Here is a 27,557-nt window from a genome sequence, read left to right on the forward strand (position 1 = left end):
CTTGATTACCTGTACAGAGACTCTCTTTCCAAAGAAGGCCACATTCACTGGTTCTAGGTAGGCATGAATTTTGGGGAGACACTATTCAACTCAGTATATCTCAGTTCTATGATTTTCTCTAGAAATGTTTATTAGTTGGGTCCATATATTGAGTGAGTTTTAATCAGGGCAATACTTATAAAAAAATTATTATGGTACCACTTCCTGTACACATTAACTTTATCCAAGAATTATTAAATTAGTTCTTTTAGTGATTTTTGCTAAATGAACAAAATTTATCTCTTTTCATAGAATTATTTGTCTTCAAGTTAGATTGTGAGTTTTGCATGTTTCCAATGACTTGGAATGAAAGATCAAAGCAAAGAACTATATATTTTTTGCAGCTCAGCTTTTAATTTCAGAAATGTTTCATCATCTGGATAATGGTCAAACTCTGGAGGGCTGGGTACTACTCCCATTCTACCAGTGACTATAATGTGATCCTGGGTCTGTCAAGAAACTATCACTTTTTAAAAATTTCAGCACCTCATAGATTTCAAAATAAATTCCTGCTCCAGAGTTTACAGATGAGAAAACAGAAGCATACAGGAATTAACTGGATTACCAAAGACATTATAATTAAATAGAGGTTCAGTTGGTGGAACTTGTAGTGCAGTGTTGTTTTTGCTATGCATACAATTGTTCTAAAGCTTTTGCTCCTTATTTATAAAGTGAGGAGAATATAACCCATGACTCTCTTTAGTGGTTGTTATAAGTATAGAATGGGGAGAAATGAATAAAAGAAATTTGCAAATCCTAGCTTCGCCTCTCTTTTGGCTTAGACCATTTTCAATAATTCTGGCTACTGACATTTGGATCTTGATTTCTAAGTCCCTTATTATAGTGAAATAAATAAAGTGAAGTGCATATAAACATGAAACCTATGTCTTACTTTAAAATTAGTAAATATTGGAAAATATTATAGAAATTACTACATTTCTTGTGTTTTATCCCCCCAAATAGCAATTTCTAATGATCAGATATCATCAGAGATGTTTCCCTATCACGACTTTGTTTCTTCTATTTTCCTAATTATATATGTATCTAGTATTGTAGAAATAACTCTAAAGTTAGCAATTTGTCAGCCTAGAAGAGCAAACAAAATATCAGGGACAGTGTGTTTGAGCACATTTCCAGTTTGTAAACAAGTCTTGGTTGGATAGCTCTGTTTGTGAAGTGGAAATGTGGTCAACAGAACCTTAGTCCCTACAGTCCACAGAGAAGGCTAAATCTCTTCTGATTCTTACATGATCAACTGCATAAAATATTGATGCAGCTAAGCGATGCATTGCTGTTCGTCTCTTTGTACTCAAATTTCACATGTGTTTACAAAGGGACACTGATCTGGAAGCAGATCGAAACAGTTACATATTAAAAGTTGGTGGGGACAAGAGATTGCAAAATAAAAGTTTATTTTCCAAGTCTCACACTTTCCCTTTGTGTACAGAGCCTGGACCTACATTTTGATCCTAGCCTACTGACTGGTCATTTTCTTTTCATTTTAAGCTTAATTTACAGAATTAAAAACCATAACTGAATTCTGTTACCTCTGCTGCGTGCTCTCCAACAGTGCACGTCCAAACAAGCCCATGGCAGCCCTAATCCAGCAGCCCGTGTGATCCTTTGGTCCGAAGGTATGTGAAAGGTAGGAGGTCAGCAGTATCCATATCCTTAATGAATGTCAGCCCTTGAAGCTGGGCTCACCTGCAATAAGAGATTCAAAACTGCTAATTAGCATCACTACATTAGAGGAGGAAAAACCTATTGGCATCCTGGTCAGTCCCTCTATAACAGCTTTCTACAGCATGGATAACGTCTACAGGCAGGGTCCATTAAGGAAACAGTCTTAATTCTGTATCTGACAACTGCTTTTATGATATACTGAATCAATCAGAATGTTTCAGTGCTGAATGAAAATTATAGAGCCCTATTCAACCTTCTGAACCAGTTTACAAAGTTTGCTTGAATCCTATGACATATTCAGGTGAACTCTATCCTATCATTGGAACGACCCATGAACACAATGTTCTTGGAGGGTGCTGGACAGCTATACAGTCAGAAAGTTAGTATAATAGTTGGCAGGTATAGATTCTCATATAGAAGGAACAACTAGGAAGGTATTATGTATTATTCTTACGGACGAATGGTTATTACCAGAAGTGTTTTTATCTTTAGTTCTCACTTATTGCAAGAATTATGCTCTTGGCAAAGGATATCCTTTGGTTTCTGTTGAGAACACCCTTAAGGGATCAGATCAAGTTCTGGGAGTTTCCTTGGACTCTAACAGAAGAGCCCTCTGCTTCCTTTTAAGCTGGCTTCCCCTCTGAGAGGCCACTGCTTCTGATTTCTGGCTCCAGACAAATCGTTTTCTCAGGGGGTTTCTGAGGGAGCAAATCTGCTCAACCCAAGTTGCTCCATATTCTCCTGCCCTCCATATTCCCAGCCTAAACTGTTGGGCTTTATCCCTCACAGTTAATAACAACATCTGAAACCCTCAGGATAAGAGACAAAGAGCTGGGGCACATACTGCTTTATTCCGCCTGCCTCCTTTCATGTGCCAGCAAGAACAATAAACTACAAAGTATTGAATCCCAGTTTTGCCTTCACTAGCTGTGTGTCCATAAGCGAGTTACATACCTCTCTGTTTTAGTTTTATCGTCCTTAAAATAGTAATTATATATTTGAGAAGACTATTCAAAGAGTCATATGTGATATTTTATATGAAAGTGTTCTAAAATAGAGTAGGACTTACATAAATAACAGTTTTCTTCCCCGAAACCTTGCATTAAGCTTCCAAGAAAGAGTAGAGACTAAGGGTAGGTGGGGAATGGTCCTGAGGATTTGTGTTTGGCAGTTCCTTCATGATCTGACAAGTTAGATCCTGTGCTTTGAGGAAACATGTCCCTGGGTGCCTTATCTCATCCAGAGTGGACCCCCCTCTCTACTTGTCTATACACCTAAAGATCTTCATTGCCTTTGCATGGTTTCTTCCCTCCTTTGTGCAGGTGGGATGGGGAGTCTAATAAAAAATATTTTCTAGTACAATGCCTCTCTAAAAGATGCCACTTATGTGCAATACGCTCCTACTTTTATATCAGTGCTTTCTACAAAGGGAGGAGCAGGAATATCATGGTCTTGCTAATAGGAGTTACCATGTGTCTTTAGAAATATCTTACAAAGTATTGGACTTCCCTGGTGGCACAGTGGTTAAGAATCCTCCTGCCAATGCAGGGCACACGTGTTCGAGCCCCGGTCCGGGAAGATACCAAATGTCGCAGAGCAACTAATCCCATGCACCACAACTACTAAGCTGGCACTCTAGAGCCCACGAGCCGCAACTACTGAAGCCCGCGCGCCTAGAGCTCCTCAACAAGAGAAGCCATCACAGTGAGAAGCCCGCGCGACGCAACAAAGAGTAGCCCCCGCTCGCCGCAACTACAGAAAGCCCGCGCAAAGCAACGAAGACCCAACGGAGCCAAAAATAAATAAATAAGTTTATTTTTAAAAAAAGAAATATCTTACAAAGTATATTGCCTACATTTTTCCTCGTTGTTTTTTCCCCCTAAAACACAATAGGCATTTAACAAATACTTGCTAAAAAACAAATAAATTAGCTAGGGGTTGAAGAAGGACTTGGACATTTAGAGATTGGTGAGGGAAAGGGGCAATAGTAGTGAGGAGGCGGCACCGAGACAGTACGAGGTAACTTCAAGAATCTAAAACTTATATTAGTATGAAGGGTGAGGGAGAATCTTTGAAATGCTCACGCATTTGTAAGTCATTCAAGTAGAGTACTTGAGAAGTACTATGGTTTGGGTATTATTTCAGGAGTCCAGGCAAAAGTGAAATGACTGAGTGAGCTTTGACGCTGAGAAAGTTGGAATTCATTAAATGTGGAAGATGTTAAATGAAAACAGGTTTACACATGAAAAAGTGAACTGATTTTTTTTTTTTTTTTGCAGTACGCGGGCCTCTCACCGTTGTGGCCTCTCCCATTGCGGAGCACAGGCTCTGGACACGCTAGCCCAGCAGCCATGGCTCACGGGCCCAGCCGCTCCGCAACATGTGGGATCTTCCCGGATCTTCCCGGACCAGGGCACGAACCCGTGTCCCCTGCATTGGCAGGTGGACTCTCAACCACTGCGCCACCAGGGAAGCCCTGAACTGATTTTATGAAAGCAAATGATTCGCTCATTTCAGGTGACTTGGAGGTCTCATGGACTTGTTGAGTCTGGATACGGTCTTATCGAGTATAAAGAGGATCAGTCTTATGTCCTAGGTGCCCAGTGAGACGGAGAAAGTGCACTGGAGGAGGTACTTAGATCTTTCTGCCACCCCTTCCTCCCTGGGGGATGGAGGGACATCTCCTCTAGGAAAACTAGCAGGCAAAAGCCTCGAGGGTTCTGAGGTCCAGCAATCATGACCTTCTCCGACCCACACTTTCACAGGCAGAAGTAAAAACAGGGTCCAAGAACAAGCCCACCCCACACATAATAGAAGCCGGCACCACCGTATGCCTTGAAGACCATTAGGCTTAACCCCAACTTGCCTTTTCTCCCTATTTATAGTAGTGCTTACAAGAAGCCTGGGGTCTTCCAGGTCATGCTGTATCACTTCTTATCTCCAGATTGCTATGTACATCTCCAAATCCAAAACCTTTCCACTGTTCCCCTTGGAACTTTTAGTGTGGACACCAGGTATCCAGTCCTGGAACTGTCCTTAACCCACAATGGGACTGTGAGTAAGTTTGTTTGTTTAGATTTCATCATCTGTAAAATGATGTTGTTGGACTAGATTGGTGGTTCTTAGCCTGGGGTTGAGGGACTCATCAGCCCACAATGAGCTTCAGGTGCTACATGCATCTCCTATTGTTGTGTGCAAAATTTTCAGGCTGTGTGCACATGTGTATGTTTTTTTTTTTCCCCTCATAGAAAGATTTGTGACCCTGAAATGGAGTAGAAGTCCTTGAAGTTACTTATAGTCCTAACTTCATATGATTCTAAGTTTTGAAAGTGGATGGCAGGATACAGGCTGACGTTGCTCTGCACGGCTAGAATGCAGTCTCAGTTCTGCCACAACCTGAGTAAGTCACTCCTCTTTTCTCACTTTGGTTTATATCGCTTGTAAAATGAAGGCATTGGCCTAGGTTATCCAAAATATTATTTTTCAATTGAAGGAATACAGGTAATTCAAACAAACCAGACCAACAGTAAGAAACAAAACCTGGAAGTAAGTAAGCCTGGGAATTCACACTGGTCCCTGCTCGGTCCTTAGGAGTCAGAATCCCAGACATGCTAATGTTCTAAGAGCACTCTGAGAGGGAAGATGGAGAGGTGGTTCCTGCATACGATTCTAAATGAGGGACTCAGTGACCTTCTCAAAGATGGGAGGTCAGGTCTTAAGGATGACTGGGAATGGAGAAGAAAAAGATTCACCACCTCCTCCAAAGAGACTTGGGATCTGACTCCTCGTAAATCCTGAAATAAATTATGGAAAAGATCTCACAGTGTTGGAGAATTTTTTTGAAGGTTTAAATGAGTGTGTATAGACTAAAGCTCCCTTGTTAGTCTGCTTTTCTCATTAGGGTCCAGATAACATTTTATTTAGAAAATGGATTTGTCAACAACGTGCATAATTTTGATTTGTTCCACTTTCCTCCCAGCTCTCTCCTCCTGCACCTCACGCTCTTGCTAGCGCCTGTTATTTCTCTCTTTATAAGTGTGTCCTTTGCTCTGGAAAAGAAATTCATGACTAGGTTGGAAAAGAAGTTTATGACTAGGTTCTAAGAACACACACATAGCACTTCGAGGAAGTTGTCTGAACCCTCTCCTTCCCCAGATACAATGTGGTCTTGGGGACAACAGGGTGGAAAGTGGGAGACCGAGCCAGTAATCCCTTCATTCTTTCATTCAGCACCTACTACATGCCAAACCCTATGCTGATCACAAAGTTAAATGAGACACACTCTCAGAGTCACACCAAAACAAAGCTGGATGCCTTCACCCAGGGATTTGCACTGGAATCTACTGTGTCCAGTGTTTTGCTCCTCCCTCCCTGGAAGTGGGGAGGCCAGTTGTATGACGACAAGGAGAGTGTCTTTGGCCAGTAGACAAGTTGTCTTCATTACTCCTGTGGGGGAATGGGATTGAATGGGGTATTTTTCTGGGCCTGGCCCAAACTTGGCTGTGCCTGGAGGGCCCATTAGGCTGCAGGTCACAGCAGCTGGATCCCAGGCGCCCAGAGCCGGTCACGCGTCTGGGCTGCCCGCTCCACGAGGTACAATGGAGTCATTGACTATTTATTTACTCCATACAATAAGGCCGCTGTTGACTTAATTACGGGAGCCTCCCTGCCACCCCAGGGATCTTTAAATGACTAACGGACTCTACACTGCCACTAACTCATCTCTCCTTAACCTCTTTAAGACCCGAGTCTCCCCTACCTGGTCCGGCGCAATAGGCATGTAGGGAGCTTGAGAGCCAGGAGTTGGTGACCCAGAGGGTAGACTGGTGTTTTTGCTTGAGAGCCGGGGAGGGTTTGTCAGGACTGAGTTTCTGCGAGTTTCAGGGCTGGGCTGAGTCAGGCGCTAGCCCCAGTGAGTGGAGGGCGGCAATACTGCGTCAGGCGCGGAGGAGGGCTTAACTCTACCAGGCCTGCAGGGAAGAAGCAACAAAAGGACAAACGCTTGTCTCCAGCCCAGACGACCAGTCCCTGGGGACACAGAGTCTCTCTACTTCCCCGGCCTTGGGAATTAGAAACTACAGTGTCCCCAGGGATGAGGGCAGCTCGAGGACTCAGGAGAGCCACGGGATCTCACCTGGCCCCTTCCTTACACAGCCCGGTTGAAATTTGTTCCCTGGCCGAGCGCGCCCGGCCTGTTCCCGTTCAGCCTCACTTAAACCTCCCAGCGAATCGCTGCTCGCCAACTTCCTCTGGGGGCAACTTGTAAAGTCTCTGCTCTAGATAATAGTGTAGGGCCGAGGATAAAATAGCAACGGTATTGAATAGATGTTGACGTTTCCGACCCAGAGGAGCGGAGATCCGGGATTGTTTGCAGAAGCTAATCGTTTCTACTGAGAAGCACGGGGAGCCGGGTGTGCTCGCCGCCGGCGGCCCCTCCCTGGAAGCCGGGTTGCGGGAAGACTAGGGGACTTAGGCGCCCTTCCCCAACTCGGGCCTATTTAAGAAGTCTTCTAGACTATAGAATCTAGAGAATTTCGACCGGCGGCCGCCAGGCCTGGAATGCTCCCCAGTCTTGTTTCTCCAACCTTTGAGTCTGCGTCTAACCGGTTCGGTGCCCACCAGATCTCAAACCCAACTCCTTTCTGCAATTCATTTGGGAGGTCAGGGACCTGGGAGGAAAGGAGGCGTCGGCCATTAAGGCGCCAGACCGGCACAGAGACTGTCCGCCGACCCTCCCGCCCCCAGCTCCCTACACTCGGGAGTGTCCCTTTCTGTTTTTAGAAACGAAGGCAGGGAGAGGGGCGCCGTGACTCCAGACGTCTCAGGGGGTACAGGCAGCAAGTGGGAAGCGCATTGGTAGGGTGCACTTGAGGTGGAGGTGGGGGTGAGGCGCAGGTCAAGTTCTTTCCCGTGGACTTCAAAGGGAAATGGCAGTAGTTGGACTAAGAGGGCCACTTTGAAGACTACCAGCTGCTCCTCAAATCCTGGCAGCTGAGAAGTTTCGTTGCCATGGTTTCGGAGAGGCATGAAAACCACCACCCAGAACCAAACGCGCTCGGGCTACTTATACGTGTTGCCAACCACCCAGAGCCAGGCAAATTCCTTGGCGATTTGCATCACTCCCTAACCAAGCATCACATTCCCAGTCGCCCCATCTCAGAGTTAGCAGGGCTGTACGCTGGGGACGAAGTCCAGGCCGGGGAGTTCATAACGTGCACGTCTGTGTGGGCGCCCAGCATTTTCGCACTTTCGCTCCTGCGGTCCAGGGGCGAGCGCTGCGCCCTGGTGGCCGCGGCGGCCCAGAGCGCGCCGGGGCCGCGGGGAAAAGAGCGCGGCGCCTTTAAAGCAAGAGGCGAGGAACCCCCGCCAGGAGGCGTGTCTGTCTCCGCCGCCGCCGCCGCCGCCGCCGCCGCCGCCGCCGCCGCCGCCGCCGCCGCTGCTGCTCCACGGTCTCCGTCTCAGCTGCCGCCGTCACTTGCGCTCGGCGCCCGCGGCTGCGCTGCTCCGTCCGGGAGCCGGAGACTTCCAGCTCGACCTCCTCCGGCTGCTCCTCCCCGAGGGCCACCCCTCCCCCTCTCCGTGCACCTCACCCCCTGCGAAAGGTAAGGGCTTCCCTCGGGTGGGCTCCGCTCCGGGCTGCCTCCTGAGGTGTCTGTTCCCACGAGGACAGGAGGGACCCGGCGTGGGCGAGGGGCATTTTCCGCCTGGAGAGGAAGAAGGCGAGCAGCGGCGCGGCGGAGCCGGTGCGCTCGGGGCAGCCGCTGGACCGAGTCACTGCGAGCGGCTTTGTCCCGCTCGCTTAAGCCAATTCACCTGCAGGCGCTCGCGTTCTCCCCATAAAATAATAAGTGGACGGGTCAGGAAGTGGCCTCAGCTGCTGGGACTCACGCGAGGCTAAGAGAGACAGATGGCAAGAAGCTGTGTGTCTGCCTGCGGGTCTGACAGACTCCCCAGCCTTCCTTCCATCCTCCCATTCTTCCATTAACCATGCTCCCTAGTTCCGTGCTGAGGAAGTACAGACATTCATTTTGTCCGGTGCCAGTGTTGAGAGCGTCTGAAAAAACTCGGAGGGCGTCCCATTAGGGCGAGGAGAAAAGTATCACCAGGGTGGATCACAAACGTCAAGAACTTTTAATGACTCTCACCCTCCGATATTTTTACCTTCAAGGAGTTCTTTACTAAACAAGGGGACCTAGCTGAGCCTTTCCAATTTAGGGACTAAGGGATGTTAGACAACTTAACTACTACTGCTATCCTTTTGGTAACGCACAGATTACCTTCTATCATTTCTTCATCTTCATGCTGTAAGTATTATGTCATCAGAAGTTACCTTATGGATTAATAATTATTTTAATTTCACGAGATGATTGATTCATTTGGATCTTAGTTTGTAGTTTAGTTACTGGAAGATAGGCACTGATATTTCAATCTTGATTTGTCTAAGTTCATTACCTTGTAACTTTTTATAGAAACCATTCCTGTACTCACCAAGGCAGCTTCCAATGGCCCTAGGAACTTATTAATTAAACAAACGAAACACACTGAATAAAGTGTTAGAGAAATAAGTGATGCTAGAAGTCTTACCTGCTTGTTTTCTTCTATTCAAACCCGTTTAAGACTGCACAGCTCTGAAATTAAAAAAATAAAAATAAAAAAAGATTCCAGGTCATGTAATCTATGCTAATTCAGTTTCTTAATTAAGATACACTTCTTTTCGCATCTAAAAATTAAAACTGTAAATGTCATTAATCATCAATGCAGCAGAATGTTGGTGGAACGCTGAAATGTGTTCAGAATCACAAGGGATTGCATAGCATAGCATTCATAGTTAGGAAGGGTGAAGTGCAAACATGCAACAGTGTGGTTTTAACTGATATGAGCTCTGACATTATTCTCTGGCACCTCTAATGCCATGGATGAACAGGCTGTTTATTTTAGCTTAGCTGCAATACAACAGGCCACATGTGTGGAAGAATAGGTCAGGTGTTAACTATAAGATGAGGTTTCTCAAATGTCACACAACAGCAGGACTTCAGTGACACGTCAAGTGGAATTCTTAAAAAGAATTCCATGTGAAAAACTTAAATATAGATATAACATGGAAGAACCTTTGAAATTCAAGTTGTCCTGGGATATGTATTCGCTGTTTCTTGCAAAAGGTTTAGGCATTGTCTATTGAAACATTGTGCTGTAAGGATTATTACACATTTGTATATGCCCCAGCAGGTGGCAGCTAACTAGAATAAGATTCATTTTCACTGGGAGGATAGAAAACTAAAATTGCTTCTCAAGTAATGGTGCCCAAGAATAAGAGGTCATTAGTGTCAGTAAATATAAAAATAGAGTGCAAGATGAAGGTAATGGCTTTTTGTTGTTGTTGTTGGAACACGCTCTGCATGAACATGAAATGCATTTTGTTCTTTGCTAATTTATCATAGGCTTGATATCTCTTCATGTCAGCCTTCTATGTGGTTTTTTTTTTGAGGCTTACTTATAGACACAGCTCCTGTGTGTGCATGCATGTGTGTGCATTTGCAGTTTGTCATCTCTGCTTTGACCTTGGAACCTACAGAGCTTTGGCTTCTAGAAATAAAGGTTGCCATATGGTTAAAATGAGAAAAAAAGCAAATGAAAACAGGGAATAAGGTGTGTAAATCTCATTATTGCTAAATATATACGATTGTCTGACATCAAACAGTGGGTTTGTTTGTTTTTTCCTTTGAGAAAGGAGCAAATGACAAATTTAAAAATGAGTTAAATCTGGTCAGTGAATACTATATAATGACTCTATCGATCCTTCATATTGCCCCAGAACGATGATGTATGGTATCAGTATTGTGGAGAAACTTGTAATAACTTCACAATTGCCTTACTATAAGGCATCTTCTACACCACCAAATCATTTTGTTGTAGTATTGGGGAAGTAATTTTAGGGTTTTTGTTGTTGTTTTTGCCCTGGGAGTGAGTGAAGTTTAATGAGAAAGAATGAAAATTAATCTGATAACCCTTGTAACAGATGGAAATCTGGAGGTGGAGAATTCTAAAGCAATAACTAACTGTACATTTTAGAAATGTCTTTAGCCACTGAACATTGACAACATTATTCAGTATTCTGAATTTTGGTGGTCTTTCAGGCAATTTTCTGTACTGAGAAACAAGAAGTTTAGTGCTCATAAGGGAACTCACAGTTAATGTAAATGGCTTTTGTAGTAGTATGCCCTGGAAAGGGATGGCTATTAGCACATCCTGGGTATGCTAAGCAATCCCAGTTAAGTCACACTGAAATATATACACAACACAGTTGACAAAATAGTCCTTCTGACAATGTGAACAATGCCATAATTCAAACTCCCAGAGTCTGTACAGCAGAAATATGCACACTGTCACTTCAAATGGCACATTACCCATTCAATGTACTACTTTCAAGGTACTGCTCCAGAATAAATTGACGTCTGGAGCGCTGTCCGCGGTACTGAAGAAAGGTCGTCTCCTGTCTTGCAGAAGTTCAATTGGACAGGTGGAGTTGCTGTCTGTGGTGTTGAAGCCTTTCGGATTAGCTGATGGATGTAAATGAGCCTAATTTAGCATATGTGCAAAATTGGTTCTTTGGGGACCAATTAATAGTAGGAAAAATTTGTGATAGACTTTTTACTGCTTAATTTACTGTGTAAGAACTTCATGAAATTAGAAGCTTGATCTTTCACTTTTCAACTAGACACCCAATAAATAATCCCACAAAAACTAAATAATTTAGAATGCTAGTTTTAAGTAGAAAAGCTACAACTGTAACGTCAGATGCCATTATGTTAACAGAATACATGAACAAGGAGTTATGTATGGTACATCTTGTTTTCTGAAGTTCAATTAAATGACAACCAGACTTCAAAACTGCAGTATTTTGATTAGTCACAACAGAGCATGCTATTTTCAGGTAGTAGATATCAATTATATTGACGGATGAAAACATAAGAATATTTATTGTTGCCCTGGCAGTCATTATTATCTCTGCAATGATCAAAAAGAAAAGGAACAAATAGAATGGAATAAATGAGACAGCAAATACAAGACAGGACATGTTGGGCTGTACATGCTTTACAAGAGGTGTTTTAAACATGGACTGAAGGAGTCGCTAGATACCCTTGGTTTTAGCACAAGGTGTTCCTTTTAAAGTGCTCAAATAGTCAAATTATTTGATTGAATTGCCTGCTACATTGCAGAACTAGTCATTCATGATACTTATTTTTGACACTGCAGTTATGCCTCCATCTTAAAAAAAAAATCAATGCCCACTTAATGCCTTTGCAAAATGTAGGTTTATTTTCAAATCAGCATTTTACAATAGCTTAAGAAAAAATAGATTTAAAATAGATTTAAAAAATTTTGCTATCTGGAAGAAATAGTACTCATATCGCTCCTTACTTAAAATTTAGATATTCTTTAAATATGATATGATCTTATAATTTTTTCATAAGGGTTAACCTATGCTCTGTTAGTTGGTTATGAAAAAGATTAATTTTAAGATACAGGTCCAGCAATTTGCGTTTTGTGCTTCCTGATCACTTAAAAATATTAATATATAGTAATATATCACTATCCATCTTTGTTTCACTTACTAATGTAAAATATTAGGATTGGATATTTTAATCTATATGCATGGAGGACAGCATATTACCTGTTTCAATAATAAAATATATTTTTATGTTAAAAGAAAATATATTTCTGTACTTTTTTTCTTGAATAAATTGCTACTTGTGAAAGCCAAGACAGTCACTGTCTGGGGACTCTGAATATTCTGATCAGAACACTAGAAAATAATAAGGTATTTTTAGACAAAACTGTGCCACTCAGTGTTGCTCAAGCTATGATTCCATATTTTAGCTCTTCAAGAAACAGATATTCAGAAAACCAAGTGAGAAGAAATTTGGACATAAATTACTGAAGCCTTTGGAGTTTGCTGCACCCATTCAAATATCATTGTCTTTTAATATATGCACAATTACTTTAGATAAGGTAAAAATGGGTGGGAAATATGATTCCCTCCTTTTAATTCAACATTTTCCCCCCTAAAAGGCCACTTGCAGAAATCTGTTTTTATTGCTGGGTAGTAATCAAGGAATGTCCCACTTAAGTTTTTAGAGACTATCTTCACCTCTCCAATTGTACTTTAATCTATATTAATTCCTGGACAGAATTTTAAAAGTATAAAAAGACCCTCTTTCAGCCTGAAAACAGTTTACATTTGCAGTAAATTCCTCCGTGTTAGACCACTTCCTTTTTTTACAACTCCTAGGCAAAGTGACTTTGTCTTAGCTTGTCATTTATTAAAATTCATCAGTTGATGTAGGAAGTCCGCTTGCATACATCCGTCACTACCTTAGTAAAGACTCTTACTGGAAATAAATGCACTTTTTTTCCACGCAGATAAATCCGACTTCTTCCTTGCAGCTCAAGGTGGGCGACCAGATCGGTTGCATAATAGATGTTGGGAAGCTCGCTGGCAGGAAGCCTTAAGAGGCAAGCAGCTATCTCAATTTTTCTCACTTAATCTTGGCTTCACGTCAGAAGCTGTGCAGCAGTGCAGTAGAATAGGGCCTGGCAAAACCTTTGCGAGCAAAGCGCCTTTTGTGCTGGGACTGTGGCTCGCTACCGACGCCTCGGCGGTTTCCAAGGCTGGGCTTCCTATTGATTTTCCTCCTCCTTTGCTTTCCCAGGCTCGCGCGGCCGGACATTGTGGGTGTGCGTGCTGGATTTCTCCCGGATGCTTCCCGACTAACATGGATGTCCCACCATCCCTTGCAGTGGAAGGTTGCTCCTTGGCGCAGTGAGTGAAGAACATGCAGTGATTGCTAATGGGTTTGGGAAGCGGAGACTCCTTTCTCTGTCTGTGACCATGCCGTGATCGTGTCTGCGGCCACCACTCGACGCATCCTCATTCCTACCCGAACCGGGAGCCTAACGCTAGATCGGGGAAGTGGGTGCCGCGCGTGTGGACACAGAAACACCATGAAGATTATTTCCCCGATTCTAAGTAATCCAGTCTTCAGGCGCACCATTAAACTCCTGCTGTGCTTACTGTGGATTGGATATTCTCAAGGAACCACGCATGTATTAAGATTTGGTAAGATTCCCCATCCCTCTCCACCGCCTGGTATCTGGCTCAGAGGCAGCCGGATGTAAACAGGCGTGTTCGCTCCTCTAGGCGGGTGGGTTCCGTGCATTTCGACCCCAGGGTTTGAAAGGACCCACTGCGCTTTTCATTTCTTTTCTCCCCACCCCACCCCTTTACTGAAAAAAAAAAAAAAATTAGCCGCGGGAGGATGAAGTGAGTGTCAGTGTGTGGTAGTGGTGGCTGCGTTGCGTCCCCATGGTAGCCAGTCTCAGAGACGGTAATGACGCTGGGGGTACGGCCACTGCCTCTGCTCCCTCCTGTCTCCCCGGGAGCCTCCCGGCTTGGCCCGCTGCTCCTTCCCCAAGAACCTGCGCGCTGGGGCTACACGCCTCTCAGATGGCCCGGCCAATGAGTTAATATCTGGTAACTCTTTGGCAAGTTGGCGTCTGTCCGCTTCCGCCTGGGACCTGGGCAGGTCCGCAAGTGAAAGGCGCTAACCGTTTTGATTTGTCATCAGAGAGCCTTTTCGGTTCATTCTACCGGTTTTTCCATCCCTGGTGCCTTTATGGGTACGCGGAGCTTTTAAAGATATTGTTGTAAGGCTGAAGGCTCTACTTAACAAGGGGAGGCTGCTGTTTGAGAGAAATAGCATCGTGAGGGAGAGTTTTTGTTTGTTTTAAACTTGTGAGTCCTCCTCTCACAGGTTTCTCACTGAGCGTCCTGGACTAATAATACATGATGACCAGTGGTGACTGGGGCGGAGGGAGTCTGTGTATGGGAGTCTAAGTCTGCATCTTTATTTCACTTGTAGCATGATTAAAAAAAGCCGAGGTGGCCGTTCTATATGAGGGGAACCCATTGCTTTCCTAAGGAATCAGGTTTCCTTGGGGCTCGAAGGAATCTAAACATGAGACTCAGGTGGAAACGCTGGTCAGAAGATTTGCTTGGAGGAAATGAAGCGTGGGCAACGCTCAGCCGCTTTCGATGGCCAATGGAGTTTCAGTAGAACTAGTCAGGGAAAGTTCCCTTAAGTAGAGCCAGAGAGGAGAAAGCCAGCAGGGTAAACGCTTCCACTGTGGGTGCCTCCTTTGACAGTTCGAGTGGATTTAGACCAAAGAGTGCAGGAAACCGTATAATCCTGAGTATATGTCTTTGAGATAAAAGCAGATACATTAAGTCACTCAGTCAAATTTAAATCGAAGAGTGATTGCCTGTACTTCCTATTATGTCAGCAACATCTTCTCTCTTGCCTTTTTCCAATATGCTTTTTCTATAATGATAAAATTCATCATCTATCTCAGGCTTTGTGGAACCAGGGTAGGAATTCTTTCACATACTGAAAAAGGGAACCCTACCTTCCCTCCCCCACCAACACATAGACACACCTGGAGTCCAGAAGACTGGTAATGACAAGAAAAGACAATGAGTTATAACTGGATTCCTGCTGTAGTAGTTTTCCTGCTTTCTTCATGCCTTTAGATGGTACTTAAGCACGTTGCTCTTAGCAACAAGCGTCCACAGGAATGCTTGTTTCTTTGGATGAGATTAAACAGGTCCCTGTATTGCTGGAAATGTGTGTGTGTGTTCAGCTGTTCTGCTTCAAGCATGGTAAGTGCTCCAGTTTGGTAGTTTTGCCCAATATTTTGAGTAGTACAACCTACTTATTTGGAATACTGAGGTGTCTTCTGAAGTGTGTTTGTGAATGAGTGCGTCTTAATGCGTTTGAGGACTGGGTGGGGAAAAAAAAGAAGTCTGGGAGCCGGAAGACTGCCACCAGTACTCTAAAGATTTAATTATTGCTGCTCTGGTCTTGCAGCATAATATGTGCTGAATCATTAGATTGTTACATTCGCTGATCATTTCATATCTTCATATTAAAAATCTTGGCGACTGTAGCAGTGTGTAGCAGCTTTCCAAAAGAGCTGACACACACACAAGAATAAATTTTCCTAGACCAGTGCTTACTAAGAATGTCTGTAAGAAATGGGGGAGTAGGCAGACACCTTCCCACCTGTGCCTTGCTACCTTAAACCAACAGCCCAGTTTCTAGATAACTTGTTATTTTCTCCATTAACTTCGAACATATTCCACGTGGAGATCCATTTTCTCTGATTTCTGACCTGAGCTGTGGTGAAGGACTGTATACATGATAATCTTTGGAACATTTACCTGTTGGGGATGTTTTGATGCAATGGCAGGAGTTTTATTTTCTTCTGGGAAAAACATGTTTTGAGTGGGGTGGAGATTGGTTGCGCCCATATGAGCCACTCTTGAGAAAGGTTATTTTCAACTTCAGCTGAAAAGGCGAACCAGAGCCTCATCCCAGGCCCAGTGCCTTGGACGGGAAGGGGTTGGAATCGCTGGTGAAGCAGCTGCCCCTGGGGTGCGAGTGAGACCCGCCGCCTCTACTGAGGAGGTGGCATCCAGCCCCTTCCCCACCGACCCCGGTGTGGCTGGCCTGTGCCAGCCGCCGGGCGCCTCTGCGGCGGCGCTATGGCAACCGCGGGGCCCCGCGCGGCGGCCGCCCCATCCCCGAGCCCTCTTCCCGTAGGTGGTGGCAAACCACCTTTACGGGCTCTCTGCTGGCCTTCCCCCTGCTCCCGCTAGTGCTGTGGCTTGAGCCTGCGTCCTCCTACCAACGAGTGTGGATCGGGGAGCAGCCTAGGGTGCTGACGCTTGCCGAGTCCCTCGCCACCCCTGCCCATCTTCCGAGTGCTCAATCTCTCTGTCTCTCTCTCTCTCTCTGTCTCTCTCTCTCTCTCACACACACACACACACACACACACACACGCGCGCGCGCGCGGACAAATGCACTCTAGCGAAGCAAGTCTAACACTCTGGCACAATGACTCCTCTCTGGTCCCCAGGAAAACTTCCTGCAGTCGCTTCCGCGAGCGCCTGTGTCCTGGCGCCCCCTCCCATCCTGCCTGGCCTCGGGGCTGCCCACTAGGGCCTGCTACTCCGAAGCCGCTTTGTAAACACCTTCTAGAGAAAGTCCCCCGAGCGCCGACCCCAGGGAGCTTTCCCGAAGCTTCCAGGCAGCCTGGGGAGATGGGGGAGCGACCTGAGGGTCAGCCAAGGGTCAGCTCCTCGCCCGCAGGCGGGCGGCGCCGCGCCGTGGGTGGGTCGTGTCAGTTTCCCCGCCTTTGATCTTGGCTTGGCCCAGATTGGCTTCTCCAGGGCGACCACCCAGCGGACGCGTTGTCGGGGGACACGGTGGATCTTGGACACTTAGAGGGTCAGTTTCCCCGCTGCAGGTCAGGTCAGAAGTCCTGGGGTCGTCGTTTTCAGGCACGGAGCCTGCGACGCCCCCCGCGGGGCTTCTCGGGTGCGCTCCCGCCCGGCAGCCCGCGGCGCCGAGCAATGTAAATGAGGCACCTTTGTTTCCCCGCAGCTGCGGCCCGGCCCTGCTAGCGGCTGGACGGGCGAAGGCGCAAGCCCCAATTCCAAGGTCTCCCAGCACCACAGTGGCTCCGAGGTACTTGAACGTTTCTTTTGTTACTTTAGCCACCCTTCTCTTCTCGCTCGACCTCTGCTCCTGGGAAAGCGTGGGAAGGGGTAGAAGCCAGCTCCGGGCGGGGCTCCACGCGGGGCTAGCAGTCCGTCTCGGAATTTGGGGGTTGGGCGGCTTTGGCATCTTCTTTAAGGAATCGCTTCCCAAGCCACCACTTGTTTACGATCTTCGAGATCGGGTTTTCCAAATTCCTTATCTGAAATGGCAGTTAGAATGCCAAGAGCGAAGACAGGAACCCAAACTTTCTCCCAAACTCGTGGGCAGCTTCTCCAAGACAGTCCTTTCAGAGGAGCTGAGATTGTGGTAGGCCACTCATCCCCTTCAGATGTTTCGACCTAGCTTTTCTCTTCGGCGTTACAGTAGGACGGCTTTTTTAAAAGGCTTCCCAGGCGAGGTCTACCCCCAGACGCGCTCGGACCTCCTTGGCACTGTGCGCTGGCTCCATGACACAGCGCTTAGCCACCTCCCTGCGCACATGCCAAAGGTGAAGGCCACCAGCTCAGGGCCAGCCCAGATTATAAAACCCACAGAGTGAGAGGGAATGGAAAGTGTTCCTATGGAAATCCCCCTATTTGTTGGCTATCCCATGTGCTCCCAGATAGAATCATTAGTAGCAGATGTGCTACAATATCGAGGAGTGTGAATGAATTGGCTGGGCTTAGAAGCTGCCACTCTCTACAAGATCTTTGGAAGAGATTTTTCTTCTTTAGGTGAGGTGGGCGGGAGGGGGGGAGCGGCTTTACAGCTGGAAGCTGGAAAAGTGGCTCTTGGGAGGTGGGGATGGGGGAGTAATAGAGGCTACTGTCTGAAACAGATAAAGCCCGAACACCTGCTCAGCTGAGCTCTGGAAAGCAGGGGAGGGAAATCTTTCCAAGAATCACCAAAACAACGGCCACGCTGAAAAAAAAAAAAAAAAAGAAAAGAAAAGAAAAAGAATCTGATCTGTTTTTTTCACGTAAGTTCTCACTTATTCTTAAAGCTTCAAAGAATAACTCTGATGTGATCCATCAACGGAGGCACACTCGTTTCAGAAAATGACTTAAAAATGATCTTTTTGTCCTCTAGAAATAGCACCTCTTCTCCACCAAGACACATGGGACTCAACATGTTTTCTGGCTGTGTGAGGTTGTCTTTAAGAAGTGAACAAGGGTTTATATGTCAATAGACATTTCTTCAGATAGACACCTTTTGCTTTTTAGCTTAATTCAAGTGATCACTGCAGTGTGTTCAGTTCTGAATTCTCAAATGACACTGTTTCAACATTTACTCAGCACAGGAAAGTTAATGTGAATTGCTCCCACACAAAGGAGGAACATAACATAAACCAAACACAGGATGTATCATTGGTTATCAGAGCCTTTTCAAGTCTATTGACCATTAAATAAAGGGTTGCCTATGATAATGATGACATAATCTTTGATTTTCTTTTAATTATCAAAATTTCTGATAAATGTCTTGCTCTTTTGTGGTAGAAATTCAAGTGAGAGGGATTTATTTTCTCTTTCTGTTCTTAGGATTTTACTGTGTTATTGTAGCTCCAATTCCATTGATTCCCTGGAAATTGTTGAGGTCCACTTTTACACATCAGAGTAGAAAGTAGTTCTCTGTCTTTCAACTGTAATAGCCTTAAGGCTTTAATCTACTGCATCCATAATACCTGGGGTTTGCAGGAGATCTGAAGTTTTCCTCGGTAGGATGGTCTAAAGTATTGAAATGGAATTGTTGATTGTTTTGCATTTGGGTGGTGAAGCTTTGTCTTCTGTGGACTTTCAATTTGTAATCCAGTTATCAATGTACTAGAAGTGCTTAAAATGAATCTTAAACCCTAAATCTTAGCATGAAAGGTAAGGTCAGAATCCCCTGAAAGAGAAGGAAGTAGGTGCACATCATCATTATTGATTGGTCTAGATTAAACACTGAAGAGGGAGATTTCAATCTGATAACGTCATAGGGCTTCCTGTTTTTCTTTGCTGCTTCTGCTGACAATTTTGTAAGATAATTAAATTGCCTGATTGAAGTCACGGTGGTCATGCGGCGATAAAGACCATTTGGATTTAATGGAATTTAAAACAACAGAGCACTGAACACAACTCTTACTGATCAAGAATTTTAATGGCCCATTCCCTGTGCTGACTAAATAGAATGCCCTTAACAAGTTTAATCGAAAGGGCAAGGCAGATTAGCACTATATAGTCTTTATGGTTGAAGATTGGGGAATTAATATTATCGCTTTAAAAGACTCATTAATGCATTATCAATGTAGGTTAAATAAGCTTTCTTTAGACCTTCACCATATACTGTGAACTTAGGTTGAGGACCAAGTTTAAATAAGGAAATATTTTTAAGAGCTCACTTCATAAATGGAATTATATACCTTTCTTATTTCAAAAACAAAAGACGTGTAAAATTCTTTGAGAGGATCCAGGGTATTGAGGGTAAGTGTTGATGACAAATCCTTTCTTTTCAGTAACTGAAAAGAACAAATTTGACTTTTCTTTAAAAGTTTTGTTTTTGGCAATTTTTTCTTATAAGCAATGCTTATCTGTACTAGAGAAACCTCAAAAATAATTTCAAAAAATGTTCTTCTATAGTTTCAGTAGAGTCATAGGTATCTGACTTAGGATCCATGCTGTCTTTTTAATCCCGCCCTTGTTTTTCCTTAATGAAACTTATCCATTCAGGTTACCATACTTTAGTGCATTCAGGTTCCTTCTGCCCCTGGAAAAAGGGCAATTCTTTGCTTCACATTGAGAACACATTTAATGTTCTCATTTTCACATGGTGAAAGTCAAGCTTCAGTCTCTCATGGGATTGTTCCTTCCAACTGCTTCTTGCCTTGTGAAATTGTCCTCTCAAAGTTGTCTGTTCCTTTGATTATTCTAAAAAAACACCCAAACCCAAGTTTTTATATAAAAAATCTCTCCAATTTTGATTGTACATAATTTAAAAAATTGTTTAAAAAAATTCCAAGTTGACCAAACCGAAAGCACTCAGCTGGTTAGGAGGGAGCCTCAGAGTCACCAGTTTTCACCCTCCTGCCCACCCCACGTCCCCACTCCTCATTGATCCCTGAACAAGTAGGCTTATTTGTCTCTTGCCTCACACCATTAGGGCCAAACGTTTTATACTGTTATGTTTTCAAAGTGACAATTAGCTTATCAGATAAAACTAATATGGTAAAACTGAATGGGAGGTTAGAGAAGACCCTTAAGATCTTTCTGCAAAATTTTTTATTTTCCATTTTATTTTTATATTTGGGCTTTGAAGCTCTTCTTCATTTACCACAGCATTCAAATATAGCATTTTCCTATCGATTGACTTGAATCCTTCGTTTCCTTAATTAAAAACTAAGCATTCTTTTAATAGAGACAGGTCACTGGACAGCAGAGCTATGTGTAAAGATCTGAAAGGGTCTGGGGACGTTGTGGCTTTCAGATGTTTTTCCCACGGATACATGTAATTCTATCAGTCTTTCTTTTTGGTTTAGCATTTGCCCTCTTCCGGGGCCTTGTTTTAAGACAAGTATATTCTGAAAGGGAGAGCACATAGTCCCTAGACTGTAAAGTTAGGATAAGTTTATTAGATCAGTCGATTCTGTCTGTGATAGAGATGCTCAGATATAAAAGAGAATTCCAGGTACTGAGGGAGTGCTGAGTGATTAGCACTGATGTGAAGGGGAGGCTGAAAAAAGAGGGAAGCCAAATGCTGTTTGATACACAGTCTTTTCTAGCTTTACTGCCAGACATTTCAATGCGTTGTAAATTGATCTTTTTGCTTGTATTAGTCCAAGTCTTTGAGCATATGTGATGATTTGAAATCAGATGTCAATGATATTCTTACATTGACATATCTCCTCCCAATCAAAAGGATCTTTAAATACTTTTCACACCCTTTTAAATCAACAAGGTACTTTTCCATCATTGAAGGAAAGCAAGTGTTTGAAAGGTGTTGCCTCTAATTCCCACTTCTATCTCCAGCTCTGCCTCACTCTGAGTCCTTGACCTATCACATTGGGAATATTGCTCAGCTAAAATGATCAAATAAGCAACGCAAATATCAAAGAAGTGTTCTGCTTCAGTATCATCATAGGCATTTAGTTTGTTTTATGTTGTCTTTTTAATCCTGCTCATCTTTCTACCAACGAAAGCCTCCATATTGTGTTGTTTATTATACCTTTTAGTGCATTCACGCCCCTCCTTGCCCAGAAGAAATGAAATGAAAACTCTTTCAAGATGAAGGAAAACTATCGAATCATGTAATATGTGAGCCAAAGGGACCTTTAGAGATCAAGTCTAGTATCCTAGGTTTAGATATGAGTTGCCAAGAGCAGTTAAATCTCTTTTTCTGGTCACAGCTAGTTAGTGTCAGATTTTAGACCAAAACATGAATATCCTGACTGCTGGTTGAGTGGTGTTTTTCAGTGAATTATGCTATTTTTCCAGGGTAGCCTCTGATTCTCTGTGCTTTGCATCAATTTTAGGAAGAGTCAGTGGTTCTGGTAGCTTCCCCTAGACATTTGCCTCCTTTGTTTCTTCCACCTTTTCTTTCATAGAACATTATTCCATAGGTTATCCCTTTTCTTTGTCGCCTTTGTCTGTAGCCCCTACCATCCCCCTCTCCCATGCCTGCCAGAGTATTCTTCTCCCTGTGTCCAGAATGTTGACCACATCCATTTATTCATCAAATAGTAATTGAATACATATTGTGTGCCAGGCAAATACAGTTCTAAGACCCAGATTCTGACCTCAAGGAGTTTGTAATCCAATTAAAGAGAAAAGACATATTAAAGTACAAATTGAGTAGTGCAGAAAATATATACAATGTTGTTTAAAGGAGATTATTGTGGGTTTGCATTTTTATAGGCGAGATTAGACTCCGGCTAGGACCTGTAAAAAAGAAAAAAAATGTGTGATAGGGAAGAAGACGGAAATATATCATTGGCAGAAGACTCAGAACAAGAAAAGGAATTTAGGCAGAAGTTAAGAAGGTGAGCTTTGGGATAGGGAATGGACCGGCCCTATCAGAGGATAGTTAAGGCCTTGCTTTTTCAGAGCTTTAATATTTAGGTTATAGGGTTTCCTCTCCTGTTTGTCACCCCCTAGAAAGCAACTGAAAGTGAAAGGATGGGCTTGACTTGGGCTGCAGCAAGCAGTCAAGTGGTTTCTCAGTCTGCTGCTTACATTTGATGGTGAATAAGTGGATCAAGTCTTTTCTCTGTGTTATTGGAATGGAAGCAAAGGACCCACCCTTGTCCTTGATCATTGAAACCTTTAAAAAGTTCTTGGTCTGGAATCACGGATACTTCTTTTCTTCAGATTTTTAAAAACACTGTTTTTTTTAGAGAAGTTTTAGATTCACAGCAAAATTTGAGCAGAAGGTATAGAGACTTCCCATATACCCCTTCACCTAAACAGACAGCAGCCTCCCTGACTATCAAGTGGTATATTTGTTACAATTGGTAAACCTACATTGACACATCAGTATCACTCAAAGTCCATAGTTTACACTGGGATCCACTCTGGGTGTGCATTCCGTGGGTTTTGCTAATGGATGATGGCATGTATCTACCATATGGAGTATCATACAGAGTTACACTGTCCTAAAAATCCTTTGTGCTCTACCTCCCCCTCCTTACCTCCCTGCCCCCCACCCCCACCCCCACCCCCCGCCACCCCACAACCACAGATCCGTCCACTCTCTCCACAGTTTTGCCTTTTCCAGAATGTTATATACGTGGAATCATACAGTGTATAGACTTTATAAGTCGGCTTCTTTAGCTTAGTAATAGGTATTTAAGGTTTCTCTGTGTTCCTCCATGACTTCATGGTTCATTTCTTTTTACCAGTAAGTAATATGGAATCACGATACTTCTTAAGTGAAATTCTTAAGTGAAATAAAGGAATATCTTTTTAACACATGGCCAGATCAAATGATTAAGCAAGGAAAAGTTTTCAGTTTATCTAAAGGAGAATGCATTGGAAGACTATTTAAAAGTACCCTAAGCTTCCTTGAGGGATATAGTATATTGCCTGTAAGGCATTCTCAATTTTTGTCTAATTCCAAGAGAGTTCCATTACCTGAAACTATATATATATATATATATATATATATACACACACACACACACACACACATATATATATGTATGTATATATATAATAATTGTATCATTTTATATAATATATAATAAAATTATTTCAAATCAGAATTTAAAATTAAATTAAAATTAAAAACAATTTTAGTAGAATGAATTCATTGTAGTGATATTTTCTAATTCTGTATGAACTCAGGACCCCAGACCTGTATACGCTAGGAATTTTACTCTTGACTTTGTCATCTAGTGGCTGTAAATTAGGAAAAATAATTAAATCTCATTAGGTCTTGATGTCTATTTCTGTATAATGGGCATTACTTGTTATCTAACTTCCAAGGATAATGTTGGAATTAATAGGAAAATGCATAGAACTCTGGGCTTATTGGTAGAAAAGGACTTTGGGGATTGAAGGTGTAGTTGTTCATTTACTGTGTATGTGTAGAGCAAGGTCAAATTTGTTATCACTTGTGTATATTTCATTCAGCTTCTTAAAATGTGCATAAACATTTTCAATAGTCTTTTCTAAACAGTTCTTGAATAGACTTCCTTGGATTGCACCTGAAGCGATTATGAACATGTTGAAAAGGATTATTGACTAATAGAACAAACTTTCTTCTGAGTTGGTAGTTTGACAGAAGAGCAAGTCCATAGTTTCCTTCTCTGTATATCAGGAATTTAATTGGCATTATCAAATATCCACAATATAAGTAAGAAACATATCACAACTAAAAGCCAAAATAATAAGCAAAGAAATCATGCTAAGTCTGGTGGTTTAAGATTTTTCACTTTTTCACAACGGTATAGTCTTTCTAATTTATGTTTAAAAACATTTTCTGAAAAGCTGTGCCTGGTTTTATATATACTTCATTCTTCATCCATCTGCCTGTTATGAACTTTTAGCTATTATTCAAGTTTTGTAGGTACACAAGTGACTGTATTGATTCGGGAAAGTTTCACAAACACTCAGATTTACTACAGTTGTTTGGGATAGAAAAGGGGGACTTTTCTCTGGTGATGTTGGCATCTTCATCAAGGAGCTGTCCTAGGCAGTCTTTCCGGGACTTACTCTTTAAGTCTCGACAGACTCTGGTGTCACCCATACAGCACTCACCTCATCATTCTTGCTTAAGGCCCTTCTGAATTACTTTTGGCTCTTTTTTTATAAGCTCTAACCCAGTGTTGGGGGAAGCAGCATAGAGGTGAGTAGAGAGAGATGAGGAACCCGCTCAACTCCACACCAGTGGTGCCACATTAGAGCATCCAGGAGACCATTTGAAAAGTGTATTCAACTTATAATACATTTTTATATTTGGAAAAATTTTAAAAAGTTTTAAAAACTTCGGATATGAAGTTTATTAGGAAAATTTCCTGGATGTTGAGGATAATAAGGTTTGGAGCACTGATTTCTAACTTTCAGGGGTTGGATGAAGGAGAGGCAGTCTCAAATTTTTATGATAATCCAAAGGATGAATGGCCTAAATGCAGGTTGAAAAATACTCCCCTGTCTTAAGTCTGGTTTGGGGTTTCTGGAAGCAGTTCTGCATCATAGCAGAACTGATGTTGGAGTATGTGAAGTTGCAGTTGAGATCCTGCTTCCAGTGGGTGAAGGACAGGGCAGTATTCCATTCTGTCATCTTTCCCTGAGGATTCTGGGTTGATCCCTCAAGAAGCCTTCCTGGGGATTGGGGGTGATGTTTTAATGACTCATCGTCAGCTTGTTCTCTAAGATGCATTTCTCTTCCTTTTACTGTTCCATACATCAACTATCCTTTTAAAAATCTAGATTGTTTTGTCTCCTCCAAAACGTCTGTTTTAGATAGGGATTCTGTAGAATAAATTCAAGCAAGTTTGATCAGATCAATGGTTCCCAAACCTTGTTTCACATCAGAATGGAAAGAGCTTTAAATAATTTAAATTCCTGATTCCCAAACCCGGAGATTCTGTGGTTTAAAATGTTCCATTTTTCACAACTGCATAGTTCCACAACTGCCTAGTTGTAGTGCCTTCACTTTTTTAGAAAACTCTTAAGAAATGCACTTAAAAGAAACAAAACAAAACTCCCAGGCAGGTTGAAAATCAATCACTGAGCTAGTTAATCCTAAGGAGTTTTTGACCTTAAAATTATAATTCCTCTGGGCGGGTGCATCAGCTTTCTGGACTGACAATTGATAATCATGACTAGCCTGTGTAAAGCAATGAGTAAATTTTGTAGATAAGGGTTGTGGCTTGGATATTTTATCATCCGTCTCAGAACACACCCAGTGTTGGGCCCTCAGCGTACCACTGATGGGCTGACTGATCCTTTACAACCTAAGCATGTAGAATATTTACACTCATATAACCAACCCCACCGCCCAAGGGAATCTTAAGCAGGTGTTGTTTTACAAATAATGTTGAAGATGATGAATAGTTGTGGGACCTTTCCTTCTCAACCTCCTACTAGAGTCGCCCCTAACAGATCATCTTAAAATGTTGTTTTCCCAAAATCTATCCAAAAAAAAAAAAAAAAAAAAAAAAATCCAGCAGACATCTGCTCTAGTTAAGAAGACCCCAACTCAGTTGCCATGAATACATGTAAATGGCCCAGAATCTGGGCTGAAAATAGAGTCCAGCCTAGGTGTTCATTAGAAACCCCTTGGACTAAACCGTGTCCACCCCTCCCCCAGCCCACTGCTGTGACTATACTATCTGAGTCATTGTTAGGTCATGGTGACAAGAGTTGAAATCTGGACACTACTTTTGGAATGAAACCAGAATAGTAACTTTACTATTCCTCAGAATTTTTCTTATTGGGGCTCAACTATGTTTACTAATATGTGTTTAAATATTGTTAGTTATTTTAATTAAAATAGTTCAAAGGGGATTTAATGATTGACAGCATGGAAATATGTACTTTCAAAAAATTGTATCTGGTGGTGTGCAGTTCTCTGGAAGACATACTATGAAAAATCCTTTTTTTTTTTTTTGAAAAATCCTTTTTTATGGCATGAATTTCACAGTAAGGTTTTTTTTTAATTGTTATCTGAATTTTTTTTATTTAAGTATAATTGATTTACAATGTGTTAGTTTCAGGTATACAGCAAAGTGATTCAGTTATACATTTGTATATGTATCTATTCTTTTTCAGATTATTTTCTATTATAGGTTATTATAAGGTATTGAATATTGTTCCCTGTGCTATACAGTAGGTCCTTGTTGTTTATCTATTTTATATATATTAGTGTGTATTTGTTAAACCTGAACTTCCAATTTATTCCTCCCCTGATTCCTCTTGGGCAACCATAAGTTTGTTTCCTATGTCTGTGTCTATTTCTGTTTTGTAAGTAAATATCATATGCTATTACGTGTGGAATCTAAAAAAGTGATATAAATGAAATTATTTACAAAACAGAGATAGACTCATAGTAGGTTTTAATCCTGTATATTCATCCAGTTATAAGTTAGAATTATTATGCCTTTAATCTTCCCATTTGTTTAGGATAAATTTATATATATGCGTTGGATATGAAAAAATGTACACAGTAGATAATATTATTAATACATTTACATTTATTCAAGGATACTCATTTATTGGCTTTAGGTTGGAGTCTCTGACTTTACTAAACTTGACAGCCACAAGGCAGTGGTAATGGAAGTGAATTGCTCAAAGTTCTTTGAATTTTATACATCTTTTATTGCCTAGCAGGTGGCCAGACTACTTCAGCAACTTTTAATATAAACAAGGATAGACTCTTAGCTAAGATTTCAAAGTAGCATATTTTCTAAGTGAACTGTGGAGAGAATTTTAATGTTCAAATTTCTTTATTTTTCTCCTGTACTGCGTATGTTATAAGGGAACTAAACGAATATAAAAAGATCACTATGTATTAATAAGCAAAAGCCGTATTTAGTATAAGTAATCTCTCTCCCTCTCTCTTTTGTTGCTATTTTTCGAGAAAGGGAGATAAAACTAAATTTGTTTACCAGAAAATAAAGTAATGCTTTATATTGTGGTTGTAGGGAGGATGCCAAAAGCCTCCTATCAACTCTTTCAATTTTGCTTCCATTTTTGATTTAAATTTCCAGTTAATTCAACAAATATTTATTCAGCATTGGTATCTGATCCAGTTCTTTGATTA

General features: G+C 42.4%; 1 protein-coding gene and 1 long non-coding RNA gene across 2 annotated transcripts in view; one reads left to right on the forward strand and one right to left on the reverse strand.

Annotated features, from left to right (window-relative positions):
- The window catches only part of GRIK2 (glutamate ionotropic receptor kainate type subunit 2), a 1,042,171-nt gene that overhangs the window by 383,240 nt on the left and 631,374 nt on the right, over nucleotides 1–27,557 (forward strand). The window contains exons 8-10 of the mRNA XM_073789463.1: nucleotides 1,546–4,353; nucleotides 4,971–5,122; nucleotides 13,434–13,840. Of these exons, the coding sequence (XP_073645564.1) occupies nucleotides 13,726–13,840 (115 nt within the window). The 5' untranslated portion in view covers nucleotides 1,546–4,353; nucleotides 4,971–5,122; nucleotides 13,434–13,725. The remainder of the gene's footprint in view (nucleotides 1–1,545; nucleotides 4,354–4,970; nucleotides 5,123–13,433; nucleotides 13,841–27,557) is intronic.
- LOC141276007 (uncharacterized) lies at nucleotides 1,617–11,153 on the reverse strand. The gene is made up of 3 exons (XR_012324764.1): nucleotides 11,127–11,153; nucleotides 9,307–9,350; nucleotides 1,617–1,743 (listed from the first exon to the last, which is right to left on the reverse strand). It is a non-coding gene; the product is annotated as an uncharacterized lncRNA (long non-coding RNA).

Source organism: Tursiops truncatus, chromosome 12 (genome assembly GCF_011762595.2).
Source record: "Tursiops truncatus isolate mTurTru1 chromosome 12, mTurTru1.mat.Y, whole genome shotgun sequence".
NCBI classification, from domain to species: Eukaryota; Metazoa; Chordata; class Mammalia; order Artiodactyla; family Delphinidae; genus Tursiops; species Tursiops truncatus.